Source organism: Lutjanus erythropterus, chromosome 1, assembly GCF_056507025.1.
Source record: "Lutjanus erythropterus isolate fLutEry1 chromosome 1, fLutEry1.hap2, whole genome shotgun sequence".
NCBI classification, from domain to species: Eukaryota; Metazoa; Chordata; class Actinopteri; order Lutjaniformes; family Lutjanidae; genus Lutjanus; species Lutjanus erythropterus.
The window spans coordinates 19,758,763-19,783,494 of record NC_139317.1 but is presented as its reverse complement, the minus strand read 5'-3'; the positions used below and the strand labels follow the sequence as shown (position 1 = coordinate 19,783,494).

At 39.2% G+C, this 24,732-nt stretch overlaps 1 protein-coding gene across 1 annotated transcript in view; it reads left to right on the top strand.

Annotated features, from left to right (window-relative positions):
* Window positions 1-21,699, top strand: part of mybpc3 (myosin binding protein C3) — a 49,587-nt gene extending 27,888 nt beyond the window's left edge. The window contains exons 21-33 of the mRNA XM_084716176.1: window positions 679-750; window positions 2,517-2,676; window positions 2,865-2,969; window positions 3,082-3,270; window positions 10,117-10,251; window positions 11,380-11,547; window positions 11,681-11,769; window positions 12,458-12,653; window positions 12,744-12,883; window positions 16,700-16,859; window positions 17,291-17,427; window positions 18,921-19,107; window positions 21,144-21,699. Coding sequence (XP_084572302.1) covers window positions 679-750; window positions 2,517-2,676; window positions 2,865-2,969; window positions 3,082-3,270; window positions 10,117-10,251; window positions 11,380-11,547; window positions 11,681-11,769; window positions 12,458-12,653; window positions 12,744-12,883; window positions 16,700-16,859; window positions 17,291-17,427; window positions 18,921-19,107; window positions 21,144-21,184 — 1,779 coding nt within the window. The 3' untranslated portion in view covers window positions 21,185-21,699. The remainder of the gene's footprint in view (window positions 1-678; window positions 751-2,516; window positions 2,677-2,864; window positions 2,970-3,081; window positions 3,271-10,116; window positions 10,252-11,379; window positions 11,548-11,680; window positions 11,770-12,457; window positions 12,654-12,743; window positions 12,884-16,699; window positions 16,860-17,290; window positions 17,428-18,920; window positions 19,108-21,143) is intronic.
* Window positions 21,700-24,732: the final 3,033 nt, after the last annotated feature.

Below are 24,732 nucleotides of genomic sequence, written 5' to 3'. Positions count from 1 at the left end.
ACAGATGTGCACGATGAATTATCTAGTTGATAAAATGTTGCTATCCTTGATGGTTGGCACCAGAAACACCAGTCAGTTAAACTTATTATTATTTTATGCATGTGCAACATTAAGATATCTAAGATCTTACACAGGCACCAGGGCTGCATGTAAACCATTGAAGTGGAAAATGGGACAAAGATAACATTTAAACCAGCACAGTTTGGCAGCATTTTGATCTAGAAAATGAGAATAAGGTTGTATGTAGGTTACACACCAAAACATAAGCAATACCTGTCAAGAGTGAAGCTGATTGAATAAACAGTTGCTGAGAAAATCAAAGACATACAGTACAGACAGAGATTCCTTACTTTATAGTGAGATATGTTGTACATTTCAAACGTAACACAAGCTAAGGTGATAACACTCTTATCAACTAACTATTTTGAGCCTGAAAATAACTATTAAGGTTGGCTCTGTCGGCACACTGATGTTATGACATCTAATACCTTCCTCCCTGCTAATAGACTGGCTGGGATAATACCGATTTTTTTTAACCAGCTGAAATAGTACAATGCTACTGACAGCTTAATTTAATGATGCCTACTAGCGTTCTGACCCTTGAGTTGAGGAGACGGAGAGGTTACACAGCCTCTCTGTTCTCTTTGGCTTTTACCGCTTTGCTCTGCTCAAATGTAGGCTAGTTCTGTAAAACCCGATGGAGAGGAGACAGGAAGGCCAACATCCTCTTGGACCGTGAAGGATGGGAACGTAAGTGTGCATGTTCCTGATGAGTATGTGCCTGTTTTTAGTATCACAACTGTGAAATCCAAGTCAGTATGTTGTTTTTCAATAAGTTCACCACCTCTTTGTCACTAATGAAAACAATAAGTTCACCTGTAGTTTGTTGAACATAGCCAGTGGAGAAGTCGCGATTCATACGTGCATTTCACTCTACCTTAACGTGCAGTTGTGCATACAGCCGTCAAAACACAAAAGAATTGATTTTGCAGCTACTTCACCAAACAGGTTGTGTGTTTTATTGATTTACTGCTTCACAGCCTCAGAGAAATAACAGGCTACAGCAGCAACAACAGACAAGTACATGAAAAGCAGCTTCTCCCATGGCTTTCACCGTTCGTGTGTGTTTCGCTGCTGATGTCTCTAGTTTTGCAAAGCAATAAGAGCACGTGGTGTTACTCAGTGTCCGTCCATGTTAATAAGGTAAGAGCATGTTTCAAATCTTCCTACAGACAGGCACAAGTCAGAGGAGACTTGGCAGTAAGTATATTTGTGTATGACAACTTTAGAAAGTGACTTGGTGAGATAATCTCTGGATCACACGCTCAAATATATAATTATGTAATCAAATAAAGTAACATGTTAAATATTCTGGAGCTGTTCTGGATGGTAAAAATCCAGGGACTGATGAAGACACTGACAGAAAAGGCTACTGGAATTAACTTCTTCTTTCCATCATTTCTTCATGACAGCTTTAATAAAATACACATTTGTAGCTACAGTTGCAGTAAGTGGACCTTGAGTTAAGATTTTATTTTTGTCAGACTGCTACAGCTTTTTTATGGGAACACTTAGAGGTGCAAATCATATACTTAAGTAATGCTTAATTAATGCTTGAGTCGTGATGATTTAATGCATGGATGTATCATTAAATCCCATTGCTCACCACAAACAAATTATCAAGTCATTATGATTTTATGTAACTGTTTCACACATAGGAAATGTTGATTATAATTACTTCATATATTAAGTGATATGCTATCAAATTAGTTGCATTGCGGTTACATAAAAGTTTATTTCAGGTCCGTGTATTTGCTCAGCCTCTATGAAAGCAGAACAGAATTATTTTTAATCAGACTGGCTGTGCAAACATTAGGATAATAAGCATAAATAGAGCCACATAAATAAACTTTAATGTAACTGAAATGCAGCTAACTTGGTGCTTATCAATTAATGTATGAAGTAAATGTGAATTAACATTCCTAAACTGATTATCTGATGATTTAAGTCTAAACTAATCACATAAAGTCCTAATGACGTGATTACTGTCACTACAGCTGTGCTCTAAATCATGCATTAAATCATCATTAGCCATGCATTAGTTAAGCATTACTTAAGTATGTCTTGCACAAGTGTTATCCTTTTTTTTTGCTCAAGATTTCTCTTGAGCTAATTTTAGTTACTGCCAACCAGATCAGTATATATATAATAATTACTTTCTATTTTCAAATTGCACAGAATCAGTCAATGGACACAACTGCTTGGTGTCATTTCAGACGCTGTCCAGCACTTGTGCTGCATCTGCATGGTGACATCTGGAGTTGTGTGTTCAAATCAACATGATGTTGGCTTTGAAAAGCATGATTTGACCAAACAGGTCAAGAAACTTTGTGTTTCATTCGTCTGCTGCATCAACTGTACAAGAGAACTATCCATCAGTGTAGAGTGAGAGGTGACTCAAAGAGATACTTACGCAGGCAAAATCCAGTAAGTCTCCTCTGATTCTCATTGCGTAGGTCCTCTCAGAGGGAGACAGCAGGGTCCATGTGGAAACCACCAAAGGACACTGTGTCTTCACCATCGAGGGTGCCGAGAGGCAGGATGAGGGAATCTACTCTGTTGTGGTTCGAAACCCTGCCGGGGAAGATACTGCAGATATCAATGTGAAAGTTGTCGGTAAGACAGAGCTCCCGGAACAGTTGGTTTTCATTATCACCACCATGCAGACATAAACCTCAACACTGCCAGTTACCACACGCACATACAAAGCTGTAATCAAAGTAGAGGAAAGGCTTCATGTAGCAACAAATTCCTGATGCCAAATGGATTTTATTTCCGTAACAGTGAGCAATGTTTTCCCCCAGATGTTCCTGATCCTCCCCAGGGGGTCAAAATCCTCAGCGTGGGAGAGGACTCCTGTGTGGTCCAGTGGGATCCCCCTCAGTTTGATGGAGGGCAGCCAATTATTGGTATGAAAAACATTAAAACGCTTCATTTGTTTCAACAATCTGGAAATTTCTTCTTTACATCCTCCCTTATCGTCCCGACAAGCCTGGTTGATATCAGCATTTTGATTGTCAGGTTACGTGCTGGAAAGAAAAAAGACAAAGAGCTACAGGTGGATGAGGCTGAACTTTGACCCTTATCCTGAAACAACCTATGAAGCCAAGCGGATGATTGAAGGAGTGGCGTACGAGATGCGGGTCTACGCTGTCAACGGCATTGGCATGTCTCGTCACAGTCCGGCCTCGCAGCCTTTCGTGCCAGTCGGTGAGTCTTTACCAGCAGGTTTAAACCAGCTCCTCCTGTCTCACTTGTTGCATTCAATTAATCACTTTCAGACATTTGATGGTTGACGGTGATGAAGTTGACATGTCAGCCTTTTGATGACTCTGAGGTCATGTCACGCCTGGTTTGGTCAGTCTACGGTTTCACGCAGGTCATAGGGCCCGGTTGACTTGTGGTCATGACAGGACAGGGTCATGTTTGTTGTATGTTTGTTGTAATCCAAGACGTCTGTGGAACAAAAATACTGGTTGCACATACGTGATCCTCGGGTCAGTCTGTAGTAATGTCAGTTATGAGGGGGTGTGTGTGTCTGTCGCACCACCACGTGGTACGGATAGATTGGCACTGTACAGTAGAATGTCAGTGTTGTGTGTGGCAGGTGATGAGGAAATAACACACCAAAGTCATGACAGGTTAATTTATTACCACTGTGGCTCAGGTAGAGCAGAGTTACTGATTTAATCCTCGGCTCCTCCTGTCGGCATGTCAAACTGTCCTTGAACCCATATTTGTCCTGATGATTAAACATTTATAGGGGTGTAAAAAAAAATCAATACAGCACAGTATCACAATATTTTGCTTGGCAACATTGTATTGATTCAAAAGTACTGATCATTTATTATAGAAATTATTAATAATGCAAATGCAAATTAAACTTTTTGGTACTAGAATAACAGCATTATTTGCTTTTTTTAAGTTCACTAGTAGAGAGTACTGTTTTGTTTTGTTTTTTTGACGAGGTCAGCAGGATTTGTTGGTTTTTATAACAGTGCTGGTCAGTCTTTCTGCTTGACAATGCCATTTAAGAAAATCGAGAAGTCAGCTGTCAGTGGTCATAAAGCTGAGCTGTCAAAAAATAAAATTACTGCCTCACAGCTGTATGCATCCGCTTGCCAGTAACACTGTAGTTTACATCCATGTCTGTCCAGACTCATATATTGTCTGTAATGATGGCTTTGAAGGAATTTAATATGGAATGTACCATCATATCGACCTGTAACTTTGAAGGAATCTAATAAAAGGTATTAGGTGTACTTTTTGGCTAAATGGAAGTTCTCACTATGCATGTGTGATTTCAGGGAACAATTTCCAGCGAGAAACATGCTGTCTTGTTGCTAAGAGACTATTTTTACGGAGGAGTACAGAGGACTGATAGACATGATGTCACAGTGAAGTTGACCTTTGACCTTTTGGATATAAAATGTCGTCAGCTCATCATTTTATCCTATTACATTTTTGTGTGTTTCTCATAATTATCATATCCTTGAGTTATGGCCAAAAGTGTGTTCAGCGAAGTCACTGTGACCCTTTGACCTTTAGCCACCAAATTCTAATCAGTTCATTCATGAGTCCAACTAGTCATTTGTGCCAATTCTGATGAAATTCTTTCCAGGCTTTCATGAGATATCACCTTCACAAGAATGGGATGACCTGAAAACATATCTCTACAGGCTGTGGCTGTCACCTGCGTGGTCATGAATGTGCACAAAAAAATCGGCTGATCAGTCCAGTTGTATTTGAGATTAGCTGCAGACAAGCTTCAGGACTGTTGATCACTCACACACCCACTCACTCACTCATGCACACACACACACACACAAGCAATCACATGTGATTTAATTAATCAAGTATTTTATAAGTAGAGGATTTTGGTTGACTCTAAGAATAAAGTCCACCATGGACTGGTGAACACTGTCAAACTAAGAGGATTAAACTGATGCTGAGCAGTATGATTTCTGCAGTTGGTTGGTAATTTTGTCACTTCAAATCAACTCAGATCACCTACATACTTTGATTTTTGCTTATTTAGTTGTGACTGTTTAGAAAAAAACTTGAGATTGGAAGCCAAGATTTCAAAGGCTTTTTCATTGAGGAATTTGTCCAGTAGTGATCACTCACTCGCTTTACTGTATTTCTTGTTTATGATGCTCTTCCTTGTGTAAATCTTGTGTACGTCAAAGAAAGTGTGCTACACAGCAGACACAGATAAGGACACTCTGGCATTTGGCAGTCAGCTTGGGACTGAACATAGAAACATTAATATGGTTGAAAATCAGACTGAAATACCATTTAGTTTTACTTCCCTCCATATGAATTGCTGAACAAACTGGAGACATATGCAGTAGCTCAAAACTCTACAACCAGTCTAGTAAGATGTACTACTCACTCATTGATGGTAAGACAGAGGCTCAGGTTTGGCTTGTCTCTTATTTTTTACCATCTCATCCTCCACTTGTTGATTTAAAAGAAACACCATTGTATCCAGATGGCCAATCGCTTGTAAGGCAGCTGATTAGGAAACTATCTGTGGCATCCCTCTCTATAAATAATGACTTGGAAGTGGTTGGCTCTGCTGGGACCAGCTGCTTAACACTGAGGGGTTCACGCTACTGTGGAGGCTGCTCCAGAGGAAGCATTGTTGTCACCACAGCAAAGACAGGAATAAAGAGAAGGCGAGGCTGTATGTGCGTGCCCGAGAGAATGAGAGCATAGGTGAGAGCGAGGCATTTGGCAGAAGAGGCGCACACGTGCAAACACCAGCTTTAACCAGCAGCAGGACTGCCACGCACTGAGAAAGGATGACAAAGCCGAAACTTCCTAAGACCGCTGAGAAAAAGCCAGTGGAGGAAGAGGAGAAACATGTGGAGCTAGCAGAAGAAGCACCAGCTGATGCTCCACCAGAAGAAGCACCAGCTGATGCTCCGCCAGAAGTAGCACCAGAGGCACCAACAGAGGCACCACCTGATGCTCCAGTGGAGACACCAGCAGAGGCACCGGCAGAGGTGGAAGCCAGCAAGCCTAAGACAGAGACACCTCCGCCTCCTGAGGTACAACAGGAACCAGAAACCAGCAGCGAACCGCCACCTACAGCCATCCCTGCAGAGGCAGCACCCAGCGGGGAAGAGGGAGCTCCAGCTGAGAATGAGGCACCACCAGCAGAGGGTGTCCCCCCAACAGAAAGTGCCCCCCAAGTGGAGGAGACCCCTGCAGAGCCTGTTCCTGCAGCTGAACCAGAGCCAGAGCCTCAACCTGCTGCTAGTAGGCATTATTCATTTTAAGATGCTGGATTCTCATGTAGGTTTTAGACATAGAAATTAAACTTTTGTTAAATAACCTTAATGCTGCATATTCCAGATCCTCATTTTTCAGTGGTGTGCGTGTTTGAAAGTGATAAGCATGGTTTAGTAATCATGCTGTTGATATTGCAAGTCTCCTGAATGAGATTTTTTCACTGTACCTTTTGTCCAGACCATCTGAGTTACATTTTAAACAAATACCGCTTTCTACAGGCAAGAATATCCTTGGCAAGTCAAGTCAAATTTTATTTATATAGCCCAATATCACAAATCATGGTTTGCCTCAGCCCTTTACGATCTATTCAGTGTCCGACACCCTTGACCTCAGACAGGTGTTCCCATCATTTGCTTCCTCTGTATACTATACTGCATGTGTCCTGTGACACGGAGCCCTGGCCTGAGTGACAAAGAGGCCACAACAAAAATTCATCACCTCTCTGTCTGTCCTCATGTTGTCAACAAGTTGTTGCGACAACATGTAAATATGCCGTTTACTAAATATTACCTCAGAGGGATGATGCTCTTCTCTGCTGCCATTTGAAGGAGTTTTCACTTGTACACAACCAGCAGTAGTATGTGCTGTTCATGGTTGCCAGTGGGACCAAAGTTTTATCCAGTGTGTGTTAATCCATCACCAAGCTGGTTGTAATTTCCAGCATACTTTACTTGTCTAAAAGCCCCGGCCCATTCTCTACCACCACTTTGTACCTTGAGGGGCGATAGCCTGATAGTGTTGCTCAGGTGTTTTTGGTCCTGGTGCAGCCGTGTTCACCGAAACACTGCTGAGCACGGTTCTGTTCCCCCTTCAGCCATCTCCAATTCTGGTTCCCATTCCGGTGCAGCTCCCTGCCAGAATTCCTGATAGTTTGTGATATTATATTGACTCTCAAAACGTTTTATTGTGATATTGTGATACATACCAAGATCCATGGCAGGGGTTGAATTTTGTGTTTTATTTCATCCCCCAACCACTACATAGCAGTGCTGTTACCTGTTCTGGTTGCATAAAAATGCAAACTTTTTTAACTAAAATGTCAAAGGTATGGTGGTTTGTTCTTCATAAAATTACAGTTTTATCAAAAGAGATTTTTAAAAATAGCATAATATAACATTTTACTTACAGTATCGCAGTATATTGAAATGTAAACGTATCATATTGTCAGATTCTTGCCAATACTGGGCCTAAAAATCTCGTCCTCTTACAAAACTCCTGTGTCAGAGGTGTAAATACCAAAAAGTGCTTCAAGAGCTCCAGTCCCAGCTACAGTTAGCATGCTAATTTAAACTTGACAGGTGGCCAAAATAATGTAATTCTTTCATATAGCCAAGTGAAATTTATGCTAAAAATAGCCATCTGAGGGACAAACCTGCTTGAATCTATTGTGTTTGATGTGTGGAATCAGTAGTGACATTTGTGTGTCATCTGGAATTATTCCTTAACTTTAAAAATTGCGTGAAATTAAATTAGTTTCTCTTATGTAAGTGGATATGTATAATGCATGACCATTGTTTATCTCTAGCAGTCAGTTACACATTTTTCTCCCTCCATACTTCCTCCTGACCCCTTCACTTTTATAATAGACATGAGTAAGTTTGTGAATGAGAGTAGAGGTCCTAAAATCCCAGTGCTAAACTCTGTAATAATAATATGTCTTCATCATTTGCTGTTTTTTCTTGAAAATAAGGCCTTTTAGTCTTTGCTGCTAAAATGTGTTGTGACATTGGTTGTTTGCTTTTGGCACTTCTGTGGTGAAAGAAATGCGTGGGTAGAAGCTGATGAACCAGAGTCTTTTAATGCGAACTTAAATCATGTCATTTCATCCCTGCGGGACAGAAAGTACAACAACAACAGGCACTCAGACTTCAGCCCAGCTGTGAACTGCAGGTCATTCAGAAAGCTCATCTTTCGCAGGATGACATAAGCAGGGTTACTACAGGCTAATAGACTGTTTTGATAAGTGATAACACAACAACAAATGTTGGATATCACCAGGATCAAGCAGTCCGTTGTTCAGTTTTGTACTCACTTACATCACTCTTAGTAAATTAAATGTTAACTGTAACTGGTTTCTTGGATAATGAACATTTTTAATGTTAAACTTAGATATATCACTTTGTTATTTAAGATTGAATGGAAAGAAACAGTAGACATCAGAACCATTTAACCACATATAACCCACAAAATTTTGTCCAGATCACCCACTATCCTCCTTAACTGGCTGAAAGATCAGTGTTACTTTTCCTTCATAGCGTTTCTGTTTCCTGCAGGTGAGTAAAAAAAATAAAAAAAATATTCTTGTTCATGCTGCTTACCAGTGTGCCCTGCAGTTTATTACAGGAGATAAATATTATACATATCACCATGTAGTGTATGAAACAACCCGTGTATGTAACGTCTAGACTTTCAAAATAAAGGTCAACTTTGTTGTGACGTACACAAACATACAGAGTACAATTATACGGTCAGATTTAGTCTCTGCATTTAATCCATCTTAGTGCTAGGAGCAGTGTGCAGCTGCTGAACAGCACTCAGAAACCAGCTCCAGATCTAACCCTGCACCTTGCTCAGGGCTACTAACAGGAGAATTGACATTGCATACGTTGTTTTTGATGGTGGGGGAAACGGCAACACCTGGAGGAAACCCATGCAGGCACAGAGAACACGCAGACCCCACACAGAGAGGCCCCGGATTTGAACTCATGACCTTGTTTCGCCACCATGCCGCCCAGGTGCCATAACAGTTCGGCATTGGTTTAGGCAACAAAACTGCATGGTTAGATTTAGGGAAAAGTCTTGGTTAAAGTAACTATTTCCTAAAAACAATCAACTTTGACTATTTGTAAAACACTTGAATCAAACCCTGGTGTCCTGTGTAAAGGTCCTGTGTTTTACATGAACATCCTTCACTCATGTGGACATTGTGGACAGGTTTTCCACCTGCAAAGCTGAAAACTAGAACCACCCTATACCCGTGATTAAACACACAGGCGCAGTCACTCATTTGTCATTCACTTGTGTTCTCAAACGCTGCGGCGTCTGTGCTCGTCCAGCTGTCAGTGTGTTTCCATAGTGATGACGAGCCTAACATGCCGCTATCAAATGCCAATACTTTATGAAACTTTTTTCAAGCGGCAAAGTCACTGAACACAGTGGCAGGAGCCCTCCCATACATCTGACTCGGCCTTCAACAATGTATTACCCACAATTTGGCGTCCTCCACTGGCTATTTTTGCCAGCAGCTAGCTTACCTTGCTTTCAGTCACTTCCCATGTTTGGCAGGATTTGGGAGTCAAAATTTGTATCATAGCCTCTCACAATAAAATCCTGTCAGCTGATTAGGCTTGATATTACTGTATTAGTTGACAAAAATGTTAAAAATGTTAAATATACTGCAAATCAAAATCAAAATCTAGAGAAAAAAACATCATGTCTTTGTGTTATATTATTGTTTTCACTTGCTGCTCTCCAGCAATTAGTTTATTTTTACCTGTGCCCACACTTGTGAATTTTTATAAACATATTTTTTACCCATTACACAACATTTCTAAACGTAAAGTTGTAATGAATTATGATAAGAGCTTTGAAGCACTGTTTATTGTTAAAAAGCTCTGGAAGGTTTTTTTGTTACATTACATGTTTTTTAATTCCTGATCTAGTTCGTCCACTTGTCCATTAATTAATTCTGAATTTATATCATTAATGCTGTAACTGACTAACAGCCCATTTATCTGCTCTCTTCCTCACTCTCAGCCCCGACAAGTGAGCCCATCGGACTGTGCGTCGACGACATCAGCGACACTTCCATCTCGCTGAAGTGGCGTGCGCCTGAGAGGATCGGCGCAGCTGAACTCGAGGGTTATGGGGTCGAGTACTGCAAGGAGGGCAGTAAGTGCTGGAGCCACTCGCCTGCATGCCTTTGATAAGAAAGGTTTTTTTTATAGCATGTATCATCAAAGTTCATATGCAACAATCAGTCAATCGCAATGAAGCGCAGCAATGGGTTCCTTCACATTTCCAAACAGCCCTCACAGGATGGTCAGATTCACAAAATCAATGTACAGTTAGGAAAATGATGAGAAAATATTTTAACCAGGTAGCTGAATAATACAGAAAACCTGAGGGGCAAGTTTTTTTCTCTGAAAAATGGTGATTACTTTTGTGTGTACCCAGTGTCTTAAATACGACCAAAAGCATTGATGTGGGTGAGTTTTAATCTAAGGTATACGAGTTCAACTGCTCGTTAACGCTAATATCTAATCAGCCAACCACATGGCAGTTCAAACTTAGCATCAGAATGAGAAAGAAAGTTGATTTAAATGACTTTGAACATGGCACAGTTGTTGGCACCAGACAGGCTGGTCTGAGTATCTCAGAAACTGCTGATCTACTGGGGTTTTCACGCACAACCATCTCTAAGGTTTACAGAGAATGGTCTGAACATCCCCAGTTTTTGTTTCCTGTCTCCATGCTAAAAGCTTTCCAATACATGTAGAAATGCCAAAAAAGAAAATCTAAAATAAATGAATAATAAACAGTGCATTATGCTACATCTAAATAAAAAATCAGTATGATTTGTTGATGCGATCAAGCAAAAATGAACATGCAAACAAAAGCTGCTGAGAAATAAGTTTCAGAATTAATCTTAAAGCCCAAAGGCTACCAGCTATGAACAATAAATACAAGATGAAGTGTTTTCATGCTTCTTTCAACATGTCGGTTTAGATGAATGCCTGAGCCATCTTTTCTTGTAATATTTTGCTCTAGGGGTGCCATCGGCATGGTGATTATATGATCACATTAACCTTGGTAATGACTGGAATTATCTACTTCAATTATTTTAATTTGTAGTTATTTCTGAAATTTACTGCTGCCATGAACTTTTGTGTCTCTCCGTCATGCTGGCAAAATCAAGACTCAGATGAGCTACTGTTTGTATTTTTCACGTCTCCTTTTTAACATTTCCAGTGAAGTGAATCATGTTATTTTCGTTTGTTTTGTGTTGTCCGGTCATAGCCGATGAATGGATACCAGCCATTCAGGGTCTGACTGAGAGGACTTCGCTGATCATCAGAGATCTCACCACCGGAGACAAGCTGCAGTTCCGTGTGCGAGCTTACAACATGGCAGGACCCAGCGCTCCCGCAACTCTGGCTCAACCTGTCACCATCAGAGAGATCATGCGTGAGTGTTTTTAGGTTTCAACACCCACATCTGGGCCTTAATGAGGCGTGATAAACAAGAAATCTCGTACAGCCTTATTCTTCTGTTTTTCAGTCCCTGTCATGCCTCTTATTTTGTGAATGTTTTTTCACAGAACGGCCTAAAATTTGGCTCCCCAGAAATCTTCGCCAGACTCTCATCAAGAAAGTCGGAGACACTGTCAACATTGTGATCCCATTCCAGGTGCAGTGTACATTCAGCTAAATCAATCATACGCCCTCTTGAAATCATTTTTAAAACACCAAAAGGCTTAGTTAAAGGTCCAGTTTGTAAGATTTACGGAAGATTATTGGAATAATATGGCAGAAATGGAATATAATATTCCTACATGTTTTTCATGAGTGTATAATCACCTGAAAATACCTCAGCTGTTTCTATGTACAGAGGCTGCAGGTCCTGCACGAAGTCCACCATCCTTTTACAGCAGCCGGACCGGACAAACCAAACACTAGCTCTAGATCTGGCCACCATAGGTTGTCCTAAATGTTTGGAATGGAAAAGTGACACAAGGTGTTTGCAATCTGCAAGCAAAGAACTAGATGCTACTAAATCTTACAGACTACTATTCACATTCGAAACATTGAAATTAACCAGTAACTTCTGTCTGAGAGTCTGAGAGATGCAGAAGAAAGGATAAAGTCAGGATGAAAAATGTAAACTTTGGTCCAAAGGTGGTGCCAGAAAAAAGGCCGTGTTCTTGCCGAGCATGCTACCATGACAACATAATCAACCGTTATGTTATCATGTAACCATCGCTAATTAAGTCAAGCGTTGGTTCAGGAATAATTTTGGTGTGCTGGTGTTAAAATTTTCATTTGTTCATCATAGACGGACACATGGCGTTTTGAGGTCCCTTATGTTTTCTATGCAGGGTAAGCCCAGGCCGAAGGTGACATGGAGCAAAGAAGGGGAGCCTCTAAGCGCCCAGTTTGCTAGCGTCAGGAACAGTGACGTGGACACGATCCTCTTCATCCGCAAGACAGACAGAAAACACTCAGGGAAGTACGATCTCCAGGTGCAGATTGAGAACGTGGAGGACACAGCGAGTGTCACACTGCAGGTCGTTGGTAAGCAGGACTGTGACACATGGCTGTCTGTCTCAACCTACCATTCAGTGGTTTTACCAGCAGACAGTAAATTGTTTTTCTCCTGTGTAGATCTCCCAGGGCCCCCTGAGGCTCTGAAGATCATGGATGTCTGGGGCTTCAATGTGGCACTTGAGTGGAAGCCGCCTAAGGACAACGGCAACTGTGACATAACTGGATACACCGTCCAGAAAGCCGACAAGAAGACCATGGTGAGACTCCAGCACAGCAAAGCCTACATCTATTTTTGTATTACATGAAATGAAGCAGAAAACAAGCTTCTTATGTTGTTGGTCGACAAGTATTATCCAAATTAAATCACTTTACAACAATTAGCCAGAAGCAAACACTCTTGGGCCCAGTCATGAGCTCAATGTAAATTAAATAAATTTCACAAAAAGAGACTAGATCCCGACGGGACCAGAAGGAAGTCAGAGAGATTCAAACACTGCTGGTGTTAGCATGTTGCACCACCATATAATGAGCAGCTGTGATTGAAGAGTGTAGCCATTAGTACTGGTATTTGTTCCATGTGGGTACTGGATGTACTGACACACACAAAATCAGACCCTGCATTCATGTGGTGTTGGAATAATTGGAAAAATGATTTCCTGACAGGGAAGATTCATGTGAACGCCCCCTTAAGTTAGAACGAATTGGAGAATCAGAAAAAAATTGTTACACAACTTGCTGAGTTTGTCTGCTGATGTCACATACTCATAAACATGGACAAAAGTAAATGTTTGGTTGATATTAAGAATCTTTTTTTAACTGATATATTGCATATGAATGTTTTGCTCACATGTATTTGTAATATGGTATCAGGTTGTAACTGTTTAACCTGATTATTTTGGAAAGTTATTTATCATCATCAACACTGATAACAAGAAGGTATGCACCTGAATCTGAATACGTTATTTGGGAAAGCATGAATAATGTGAGACAAACAGATATTTCTTCTATCCGAAATTGCTTGTCATTATTCTGAGAAGAATTATTAACAAAATGTAACATTCAGAGTGCTACTTTTTACTTTTATGTACAATTTTACAAAAGTATTTAACTTTAATAGTAATTAATTCTTCTCCTTCATATAATTATAATAATTATAATTTGTAGTAGTAGTATCATTATTATTATTGTTTTATGATAATAATATATGTGTATATGTGTCATATTCTAGTACAGTTAACTGCAGTAAGATTAACACATCCAGAAACGTGAACGCAGCATCATCACTTGAAGACTTTTCCCTTCAACTGAAAGATGCTTTTCATATTTTTACTGTTAATAGTTCCTTTTTCCAATACAAAACAGAATCTTTTGATTTATAAAACATCGTTAATCAGTCCATAAAACTTAGTTTAGTACAAAATAAAAATAAAAAAGAGAGAGACAGATGAAAAGTACAGTAAGATGATGTGCAAATGTATTTCATAAATGATTATATGCCAATTTTAAATCATTTTGATGCTTTGAAGGCACAATCGCCAGTCAATATTAGAGCAGAAAAATAAAACATTTGCCTGATTTAGGCACTGAAGCTGGAAGAACGACCTTCCAACCTGGGAAATGGGTCCATCTGGGTAGCACGTGGATGCAACATGAATACAATGGGACACTACCCATCCCGATAAAATTTAAAGTAAATTAGACATAGCCTAACTCTGGTCTCAACAGATCTTCTCAGAGGACGGCAGCGGTCACCATCTCATTACAGCTCATAGCTTCTAGTTCACTGAAACCGATTTAGCTTCTATGAACATGAACGTGTCGGTACATGTGTCAGGATGAAGGCTGCACGGACACAGAGGGATATTTTAGCCTCCCTTGTGACACATATGTCGCAATCAGCCGATGCTGAGCACACAGTCTCCTCTGTGGGCCAGGAGCGATGCATTATGGGCCTGCTGGCAAGAGCTCCAACTGGCACCGTCCTCCACCTCGAGCTGCCAGGAACAATGTCGGCCAGGAATGTCCTAATCTGATCCTCGTAGCCTTGACCTGGTCTGGATTGTCTGTGCGGTGACGAGGGGCCATTGTTCTGCCGGCCAGCTTGGCCGAAGGTTCATGTTTCACTGTAGTCATTATTAGATCAAATTAATTTCACTTGTGTCTCTTTATAGCAAGTGTGGGGATGCCGATGATCATGTTACCAATAACAATGTACTGTGTACCTGTTAGAAGTCAGAGGCAAATATAAGGGGGCACATGTAGTTTAAATCTACTAATATCCTAGTTCATTTTTTGTACCTAAATAAGTGAAAAAAATTAAATTAAGACCATCTTCTTTAGAATCAGGTATATTATGAAGCTATTTTGAAATCAGATCATTATTGTAGGATGTTATTGTTGTTATTTGCTATATTTTAATGCTTAAATATAATTTGTCAACACTGTTAATATATGTGGGCTGATATTGGAAAAAGACGGAAATGTTTATACATTTCTATTATTACTAATTATTACTAATAATTTTTTTCTAGCATGTTTTAACTTTGATACATGAGTTTCTTAATTAAAACTCCCCTCTCGGCTCACAGTCATTTCTCGCTGTATTACATTCTGTATTTGCTCAAATATTTGATTTAAAGTTGCTACATCATCAGGTGAAGATCTCAGGAGAATCAAGTCCTCTAACTAGATACAGGTGGTGGAGGAAGTATTCAGATCCTTTACTTAAGTAAAAGTATTAATACCACACTGTTACAAGTAAAAGTCCTGCATTGAAAATGTTACTGAAGTCATTATATATAATGAATATAAGTTAAGTGTAGTATTAAGTATGTTCAAGAAAATGTACTTCAAGGATTAAAAGTGAAAGTACTCAATTTAGGAAAAAGGTTCCCTTTGACTGTTACACCATTAAATATTGGCTCATCAGCTTATTATTATGGATTAGTGAAAAAGCAGGATTTTACTGTCGTAGATGATTGAAGCAGAGCTGAACTGTGTTGGACTGCAACTATTGATTATTTGCATGACGGCTCAACCGGCTTATTATTTTCTCCATTAATCCATTGATTGTTTGTTGTATAAAAACATGATGAGAAGTGCCATCACAATTACCAACTTATCACTTCAGCTATACTTGTATAATTATTGGGTATTTTCATTTGTAACAAAACATAATAATTTTAAGGTCTTCATATGTCTCGTGTGCAAAACTCGTAATTTATAAAGCAACTTGTAGCTAAAACTGTCAGATAATTGTAGTGAAGTAAAACGTATAATATTTCTCTCTGAAATGTCGAACAAGCAGAAAGTGGAGCAACACGAAAAGAAAAGACTCAAGTAGTACAACTACCTCAAATTTATGCTTTAAGTACAGTACTTGAGTAAATGTTAAATGTTAGTTGCACCATTAGATACAGAAAGTATTTTCAAGTGTATTAGATGAATGAAGAATTTAAACGCACCTCAACAGACTCACAAGGAATCGCGGGCCTGTCCGCTGCTCTCAAGGGCTGGATACTCTTGTCAGACCTGTCAGAAAGACTTTGAAAACAGATCTGAAGATACTGGAGCACACAGAGACTAAGGTGGCAATAAAGTTTTGTCACCTTAGTCTGGGTGCTTCAGCGTTTTTTATTGTTAAATGTAACTGTATACGTCAGCATGTAGGACTAATACACAGAAAATGTCTAAAACCACAGCAAGTAAGTCTCAAATCTCTGAAAAGGGTCCAATATAAATATATAGCACAAATCACATGTTAAATTAAAAACCAACACAAAGTGTGTTCGTGAGCTTTTTGACCTCCACGAGGCTCCAGAGCAGCTTCAGTGATTCTTTGCGTAGACTCAAGTCTTGTCAAGCCAGTCCCTCTACTGGGATGAACGCTGCTCCTTCAGAATGTATTTTCTGAATTAGTGTTTTGACGGTGATGTTGTCGGGTGCTGCCAAACAGCACACAGGCCGCAGCACATGATTCACATCAAATCATTTTATGTTCTGCATTCATGATGTTTCTCCGCTCATTTCATCAAATCTGAATCTGGAACCTTTTTTATGTGATTCATACGAAGGAGTGGTACACGGTCTACGAACAGTACAGGCGAACCAACTGCATCGCGTCTGACCTCATCATGGGGAACGAATATGTTTTCCGAGTCTTTGCCACGAACCTGGTGGGTCTCAGCCAGGATCCCTGCAACACGAAAGACAGCGCCTACATCCAGAAGACAGGTGGGCTCCGACGACACATACATGATTATTACACAGCACTTATAATATTATGTCATGTTAACATATTTTATGTGAAGCTGCAACTAACAATTTTCATTGTTGATCAATCTATTGTCTTCTTGATTAATTGATTGGTTATTTGGTCCATAAAATGTTAGAACATGTTGAAAAATGTGACGTCCTCAAATCTCTTGTTTTGTCCACAAACCAAAGATGTTCAGTTTATTGTCATAAAGCGATACAGAGACCAGAACATTTTGACATTTAAGAAGCTGAAATAAAAAAAATTTGATTTTTATTTTCTTAAAATATTACTCAAACCAATTAAATGATTATCAGTATAGTTGGCATTAATTTAATAAACAATTAATAATTGATTAATCATTGCAGCTCTAGTTTGACATGTGAAATTGAAGATAATTTCTTGTTAGGTATCGCATACAAGCCGCCTTCGCACAAGGAGCACGACTTCTCAGAGGCTCCTAAATTCACACATCCTCTGGTGAACCGGTCCATCATAGCAGGATACAACGCCACCCTCAGCTGCTCCGTCAGAGGCATACCAAAGGTCAGTGAGGTCACTGCATGAAAATGTTCGTGAAAAGATATTTGTGTTCAGTTTCGGTCACAGAAACAAACGAACAAAAAAAAATCTTGCATGTGTTCAAAACTTTTATTGTAATGAAAAAAAATCCTTTTCAAAGTTCATTTGTTAGTATAACAGTATAACAGTAGCTGTTAGGGGCGACCAGATGTCCTGAAAAATTGGAGACATTCCCGAGTCATGGTGCAGTTGTCCCAACTCCTGTCCTGTTTGTCCTGAAAATGAACTATTAAATTAACAGATGATATGGACAAGCTAAAACAAGAGCAGTCTGTGTCCTGTGAGACTTGACTTGAGACTTGAAGGCAGAAATGCTGATGAGACCTGACGTGGTGTGACACGGCCGTATTGAAAAATGCCGCACTGAGTGTATTGTGTATTTTGGAGCTCTGCCAAATTGTCATGAATAATTAATAACGCAGATACGCGCAACAAGCTGCTGCTGTGACCAGAATAACGAAAGCTCCAGATTCAAATGAGAGAAAGCTTTAATTCAATTAGTCTACATGAATTACTACATTATTTTTTTACTCTCTAAATCCCTGATAATTTTTGTAAAATGTCCAAGACTTTTGTTGTGATTTCACTCGTTTATTGCACTGATTAGGCTATCATAAGTAACAAATTGTCATTCGTCACTGCCGGAGGAATTTGGTTCAAAATATTTTTTAAAATGTGTTTGTGAGCTCCTTCAGTTTAAAGACAACATTTGATAAAACAACGTTTAAAATGACTGTAACCGTCACCTGTGCATAATGGTTCATGCATCTTGTAAACACAGTCAGGACACTGTCCTTCACATCATCCTTAGAATCTGTAATTGAACTTCATAATTAATAACAAATTACTAGAGCTAGAGTTTAAAGTTACTCTAAATTATTCTGTACATTTTAATCCTTCTGACATGACATGATCACCCCCAACTGCCCCTGATTTCACCCTTTCTCATCTGTTATTATTTCATTTTGAGCACTTTTAGGACTTTTTTTTATCTGTTTGACCTAAAGGTTAAGCATGAAAACTTCACTCTTGACTTTGGAAATAGTGAAACAATCCAAACTCAAGGTCCACTTACTGGCTTTTTGCAGAGTTTCCTACCATAAATACAATAAATTTAATGCTTCAGTATTTTACTGGACAATAGAATGACTGAGTAATATACAACAACAAAACATAAAAAAGCAAAATACTTGTAAACCCATAGAAATATACCCCTAACCCTCTAACACACACACATGCACACACAACCCTGCCCGCCTCTTCATGCAGACATTTGGAAATTTATATCAAGTAATAAACACCTTATCCTCAGTGAAACAGTATCCACCGCACAAATCCAGAGATTACTCTTGTTGTTAATGGATTAGTGCTAATTGTGCGATAGTGACAGTATTGCGGATTGTGTAAAATATCACCTGACCCGACTATAATACTTTGTCCTCATCCTACCTTGTTAGCCCAAAGTGACCTGGTACAAAAACAAGATGGATATCTCAAATGAAGCCAAGTACCGCATGCTCAGTAAGCAGGGCGTTCTGACGCTGGAGATCCGTAAGCCCTGTCTGTTCGATGGAGGAGTGTACATGTGCAAAGCGGTCAACGACAGCGGAGAGGACACGGTGGAGTGTAAACTGGAGGTTCGCCGTAAGTATCCTGCTGGGTGGGACAGGGACGGAAACACATGTGGTTTCTGTTTTTATGACCCACTCAGACTCTCCACACTTTAGCTGGTATCCTCCTTAACCCCGACGGTTTTCTCCTGCATTTCATCCCCTGTGAAAGTCCACACCAAATAAATATCAGTTTGTTATGGAGAAAAACACATTTTAGTGTTAATATGAAAATATATCTATAAAATTGGTCAACAGGTTTAATTATAACACTTATTTTCCCTCTGGAATTTCTAAAATGCTTTATTTCCCCATTTCCAAAACATTTCCTGAAAAGAACAATGTGAGTTTATCATTTTGGGAAAAATAGGAAAAGAGCTGCTGAACTTACAACCCAAATAAATATTGTCAAAAAAAAAGAAAAAGAAAACCACAACACAAGCTTTCAGACACGTCTCAGTTGCTCTGCTCAGTTGGTACTAATTAGACTCTAATTGGTGTGATGTAATGTGTGTGTGTATTTGTGGTTTGTCGTGTTCTATTTTTTCTCTCATTATTTGGGAATGTGGTCTTTTTTTTTTTTTTTTCTTTTTTTTTAACAATCAGAGGTGGGCCTGAGGTTACAAATGGTTGAGAACCCCTGAATCGGAGCGGCTCAGTAAGTCCATGTGCTGAGGACGGCTATGAGACGTGGCTGAATGAAAACCCCCGAGACAACAAATGAGTTGTTTGTCGTGTTCAGAATTTGATTTTCTTCTGTTTTCATTCATTGAAACCTTGTTTGATTTGTAGACTTGACTGTAGATATTTGATATTTTTCCATGTTCAGCTGTACACTTCTGAAAAAACAGTCAGGGTTACTAGCATTTCATTTTAGTAACTGCTGTAGAAAGTGTTGCCAAATAAGAATACTATATCATGGTATCTATAGTAACAACAAACACAAACATGGAAGGATGTGGTCATATGGTCAAAATAACAAACGTTCTTAACATGTATTGCTAATCACATTAAAATAGATCTTAAAGCATTGATCCAGCGCTAAATGAGTGTCTCCCTCTTCACCCTTTACTGATAATGTTTTTTCCTGTCGTGCTTCAAACCAACCTGTGATCTTGAGGTAAGACACAACCCCATCTACACTGTGATAAATGATTAAGAAGGACTTGTGAAATCATCTTCACTTAAAGACAATTATCTGATGTAGACATTAAAAACGTATTGACTTTCCACAACATTTCGACTCAAGATAACATTCGTAAGGGGATTAAATGTGACTGATTTCGGTAAAATGAGCATAAGCCATGTTTCCACCCAAAGTACCTGGAACTTTTAGTCACAGGAACTACTTGTCAAAGAACAAAAAGGTTCCTTCAGCCTATTGTTGTCTGTGTTTCCACCACAGTCTAAAGACCTGCAAAGATTAGGCATTTTTTTGCCAAACACTATGATGGCATATAAAATGGTGGCTGACACAAAATGACGTATTCGACCAATCAGAAATGTTAAGTGCTGCATGCCCCACCCCCAGAGTTCCTGTACTTTTGGAAGGTGCTTCCCCATGAGCAGAGACTTTTGGGGGTAGGGGGTAAAATACTATACCCACAATTTAATTTAGACTCTGATCCCTGCAGTGGAAACACAAAGTTCCTCCAAAGGTTCTTAGTAGTTCCTGATGAAAGTTCCTGCAGTAAAACAAGACTATAGCAGATTTACTAAAAAACCCAACTTATTTCCGTCCGGAGTTGGTGGAAACCAAAAACAGAGCAAAAAAAAAGAGTGACTGTTACTCAGTAACTGCTGAATGTGTGAATAGGTTTGTCATATGAACATATAAGATGCTAATATGTCAATATTGTGTTCACACCTTGTTTCTGCTGCCCCCAAGTGGACAAAAAATATATACTGTTAAAACTTTAAGTCAGAAGATTTTTATTTCATTTATTTATTTATTACAAAACTAAAATATCCACGAATAGTAGTACACTGTTGAATATTATGTAAATGTTTGGTTTTGAGGATTGTGCTGCTGATTTAACTCTGTATCTTACTTATGTTCCTGCCTTGCAGCTCAAATTGCTAAAGAAGAAAAGAAGGAAGAGAAGAAGTGAGAGGTTTGAGCTGCTGACTGAAGAGAAGATCGACTTTGATTTTTCCTCACCGGTTCCTGCATGTTGACTGTTTTGTGTCGTAAGAAACTCTTCACCCGCATCACAAACTGTGTTTAGCTCACACCCGTGTCTTGTTTTTGCATGACTTTCTTCTTCTGCAGTCATCTTGCATCTGGTCGTCGTCACTGTTATGTCGAGCATCATGTGTACCGTCTGATCACTGAAACTGGTGGAGCCTCGTGCTTGAATTTGTTGTTCATTAGAAGGGAAGCGTTAGTATTAATGTATTATTTAATAAATAATAATTCATGGTTCGTCACTCCTTTTAAATAGTAGAGAGAAATGGATGATGGTCAGTAAATATGTACAACAGCCCAAGAAAGTAGTAATGTTAATGAAATTAATGTATGATTTGTCATCTTGTCTCTTCCATATCTCAGCTGATAGAAATTGATATGTTTTGATTTGTTTGTGTGCATACAAAGGTCAATATAAATGCTTCAAAAACACAAGAATGAGTGATTTCAGTCAGTCATTTTATCAAATAACGGCATTAATGCAGTAATAGTAAAAGTAATAGTGCACAGGTGGAGCCTAATTCCTGAACTTGCCATCATGACAGCTCCAGCAGCCGCGGTATTCAGAAAAAGCACGGCACTGATACTCAGAAGTCCAGAGGAACGGACAAGAATTGTCACGGGCTTAGTTTTATTGTAACAAAGCCTCTCTAAAGCCAGAGGTGTGAGGCATGTGCCTAATGTGCACGCCACAGCGGGATGTGTGTGAAGGGCTGGAATAGCTGAGATGTCCTTATACCACTGAGGACGAGTGTCAGTGAAGTGGAACACATGGCGAGCTTCGTCGAGCAGGAGCCGCTGTAACATCACTCGACAGTTATTCCTTTGATGCCTTGAATGTAAATATTTCCTGTGCCCCTCTCAACATACAGCTGCAAAGTATCCGCCGAGCCTTGTACGTGTCACCAAGCGGCTATTAACACACATGACAAATGTCTTCTAGCCTACACGTTCGCCAGGTGTTTTGACGTGCAGGTTTCACCAAAATCCACAAATTATGAGTGAGGAGGCCACACGGTTCTGAGCTAAACAGGACGCATCGAATTTCATGTCTGTTTTCTTTACACAATCCCAGAGGTTATTTTTCACTCATCACCAAGTTACAGCTCGGTGCTCGAGTGACGGGAGCCAGCAGCGGCGGACAACATGACGTGCGGCTGAGGGCGGAAGGAAACTCCACTGACTGGCACAAACGATCTTATTCATGTTAACAGGAATGGAAAGATTTCACTGCTAAAATGGTGTTTGCTCGAGCAACAAGACTACAGCTAACAGCTCTGTGAACCTGTACTTAATGCACAGTGGTGCTTTGAGCTAAACATTTAGATTTGCAGTGGTGGCAGACAGCCAGATTAACAGTATAGAAATTAGAGGTGCACAGAGACAGAGACAGGATTATTTGTATCTGTATCTGTTTAACCAGCACAATTATCTGTCTTGGTTTTTGTATTCGAATAGAAGACCCGAAGTGGGCGTGGTTTACAGTGGGAGTCACGTTAAATTGGCCAAATGTTGTATTTTCTAAAATAATATTCATTGGCAGTGTAATTGTTGTGTCTTCAAAGAATCACTTTTTTTTTTTTTTATGTCTCTCTCTTCCTTCATTTTTATATTTTTAGCTTGTTTTCTGAACTGTCTGAAGCTCGCCTCCTTCTCCCCTTTAACTAGGGAATACTGGAAAATCAAAAACTGAAAACAAAGATTTTGCTTTGCACTGGAAACAGAAACTCTACAGTTAATATATACAAGTATATAAAGTATCCCACAGTTGAAGGGAATAATGTTGGTGCGTTCAATCAGTGATTAATTAAGGTAGATGAAAACTTTTTTTTAATGATGATAAGGTGATCACAGTACAGACTTTTTCGAAATAATAATGAGAAACTTCGGACAGATGTCAAATGTCTGTTTCCATTGCATTATGTTTGTTTTTCTGAATAACGTAATTTATATTCTTAGTAAAAATACTCAAAGAAGACAGCCAAAATGCTTCAAACAGCCAACACTACATAGTCTTAAAGTATCACAATTTAAATTACTTATTATGCTCAATGGTCCATTTCAGAATAATATATTACTGGATTATAATTACTGATGCATTTTTGTACAAACTGCTTTCTGCAGTCGTAACACAAATTGAAAGGTAATTTTGACCTGATGGTGGTACTACATGAAAAATTAGAGATCCAGCGATTTATGGGGATTTATTGGCAGAATATGAAAGAAATGAAATATATTATTCAAAAATATGTTTTCATTTGTGTATAATAACCTGAATATAATAATTGCTGTGTTTTTGTTACCTTAGAATGAGTCATTTATCAGTCATGAGTCATTTAAGTCATGCCCTTTCTGGTGGACCGCCATGGGACCTAACTGTGGAAAAAATGTGAACTGTTTCCATTCTTTTCTTTTCAAATAATTTACATAAAAATACAAAAAAAAAGACAAATTATTTTTTTTTATCCCATCTGAATTATGCCACAAATTAAACATCATGTGTGTCAACTTAAGAGATAATTTTACAAGTCAAGAAAGTTGTAGTTTGTTGTAAAATTGTAATAAGAATGTAGTAAGTAATTCGAGACTACACACCCAGAAGTTGCGTAAGTTATGCCATGATTTTCTCCCTTCAAAAGCTAACGTTAGCCACTGAAGCTACGATGCCTGCGTTGTTTCGTATCAGGATGTAGTCACACAACAGCAGGTTGCTGGATAAAACACGTCGGATAAGATAACGCTACAAGGGACAGCGAGATTGGTGTTGATGACGTACACTGTGCGAAACAAGAGTTGTGGTTCACTAAGTGGTTTCACACAAAACTAACCTAAACTACGATTAACTTTTTAAATTGACAAGCAACATATATCATTTGTGTTACAGTTCAAACAGAATCAAAAAATAATTCGTGACTCGTCACAGACTACAATTCATATTTTTTCAGAGTTTAGGTCCGATGGGGCACACTGAAAGGGGCGTGGCTTAGGTACGCTATATCCACAGAAGGAGCCATGTTAAATTGTAGAGGGGGCCCTTTGTGTTTTTGTGAGTTTCACAGCTACCTACAAATTTGGAAGGGGAGGGTGAGGCAAGCGGAGTTGGCTGCAATATGCAATCTCACTGATGGATGCCACTAAATCCTGCACACATCCTGCCTCATATGACTCTCCACACGTATATGAGAACCTTCAGTGTCCGTGAAGCTCCTGCAAAACGTGAAAGGCAACATTTCCAGCCACCACAGAAGAGGACCTGCGCTCTCTGTTAATATAAACAGCTCATTCTAAGGTAACAAATACACAACAGTTCTTATTTTCAGGTGATTATACAGTCATGAAAACATACTTGTACATGAATATTATACTAATTCCATTGCTGTATTCTGCCAATAAAATCTTGTAAATCATACTGGACCTTGAGGGTCTGACCTGCTTTCAGGAAGAAAAAGTAGAATTATAGTCAATATGTTC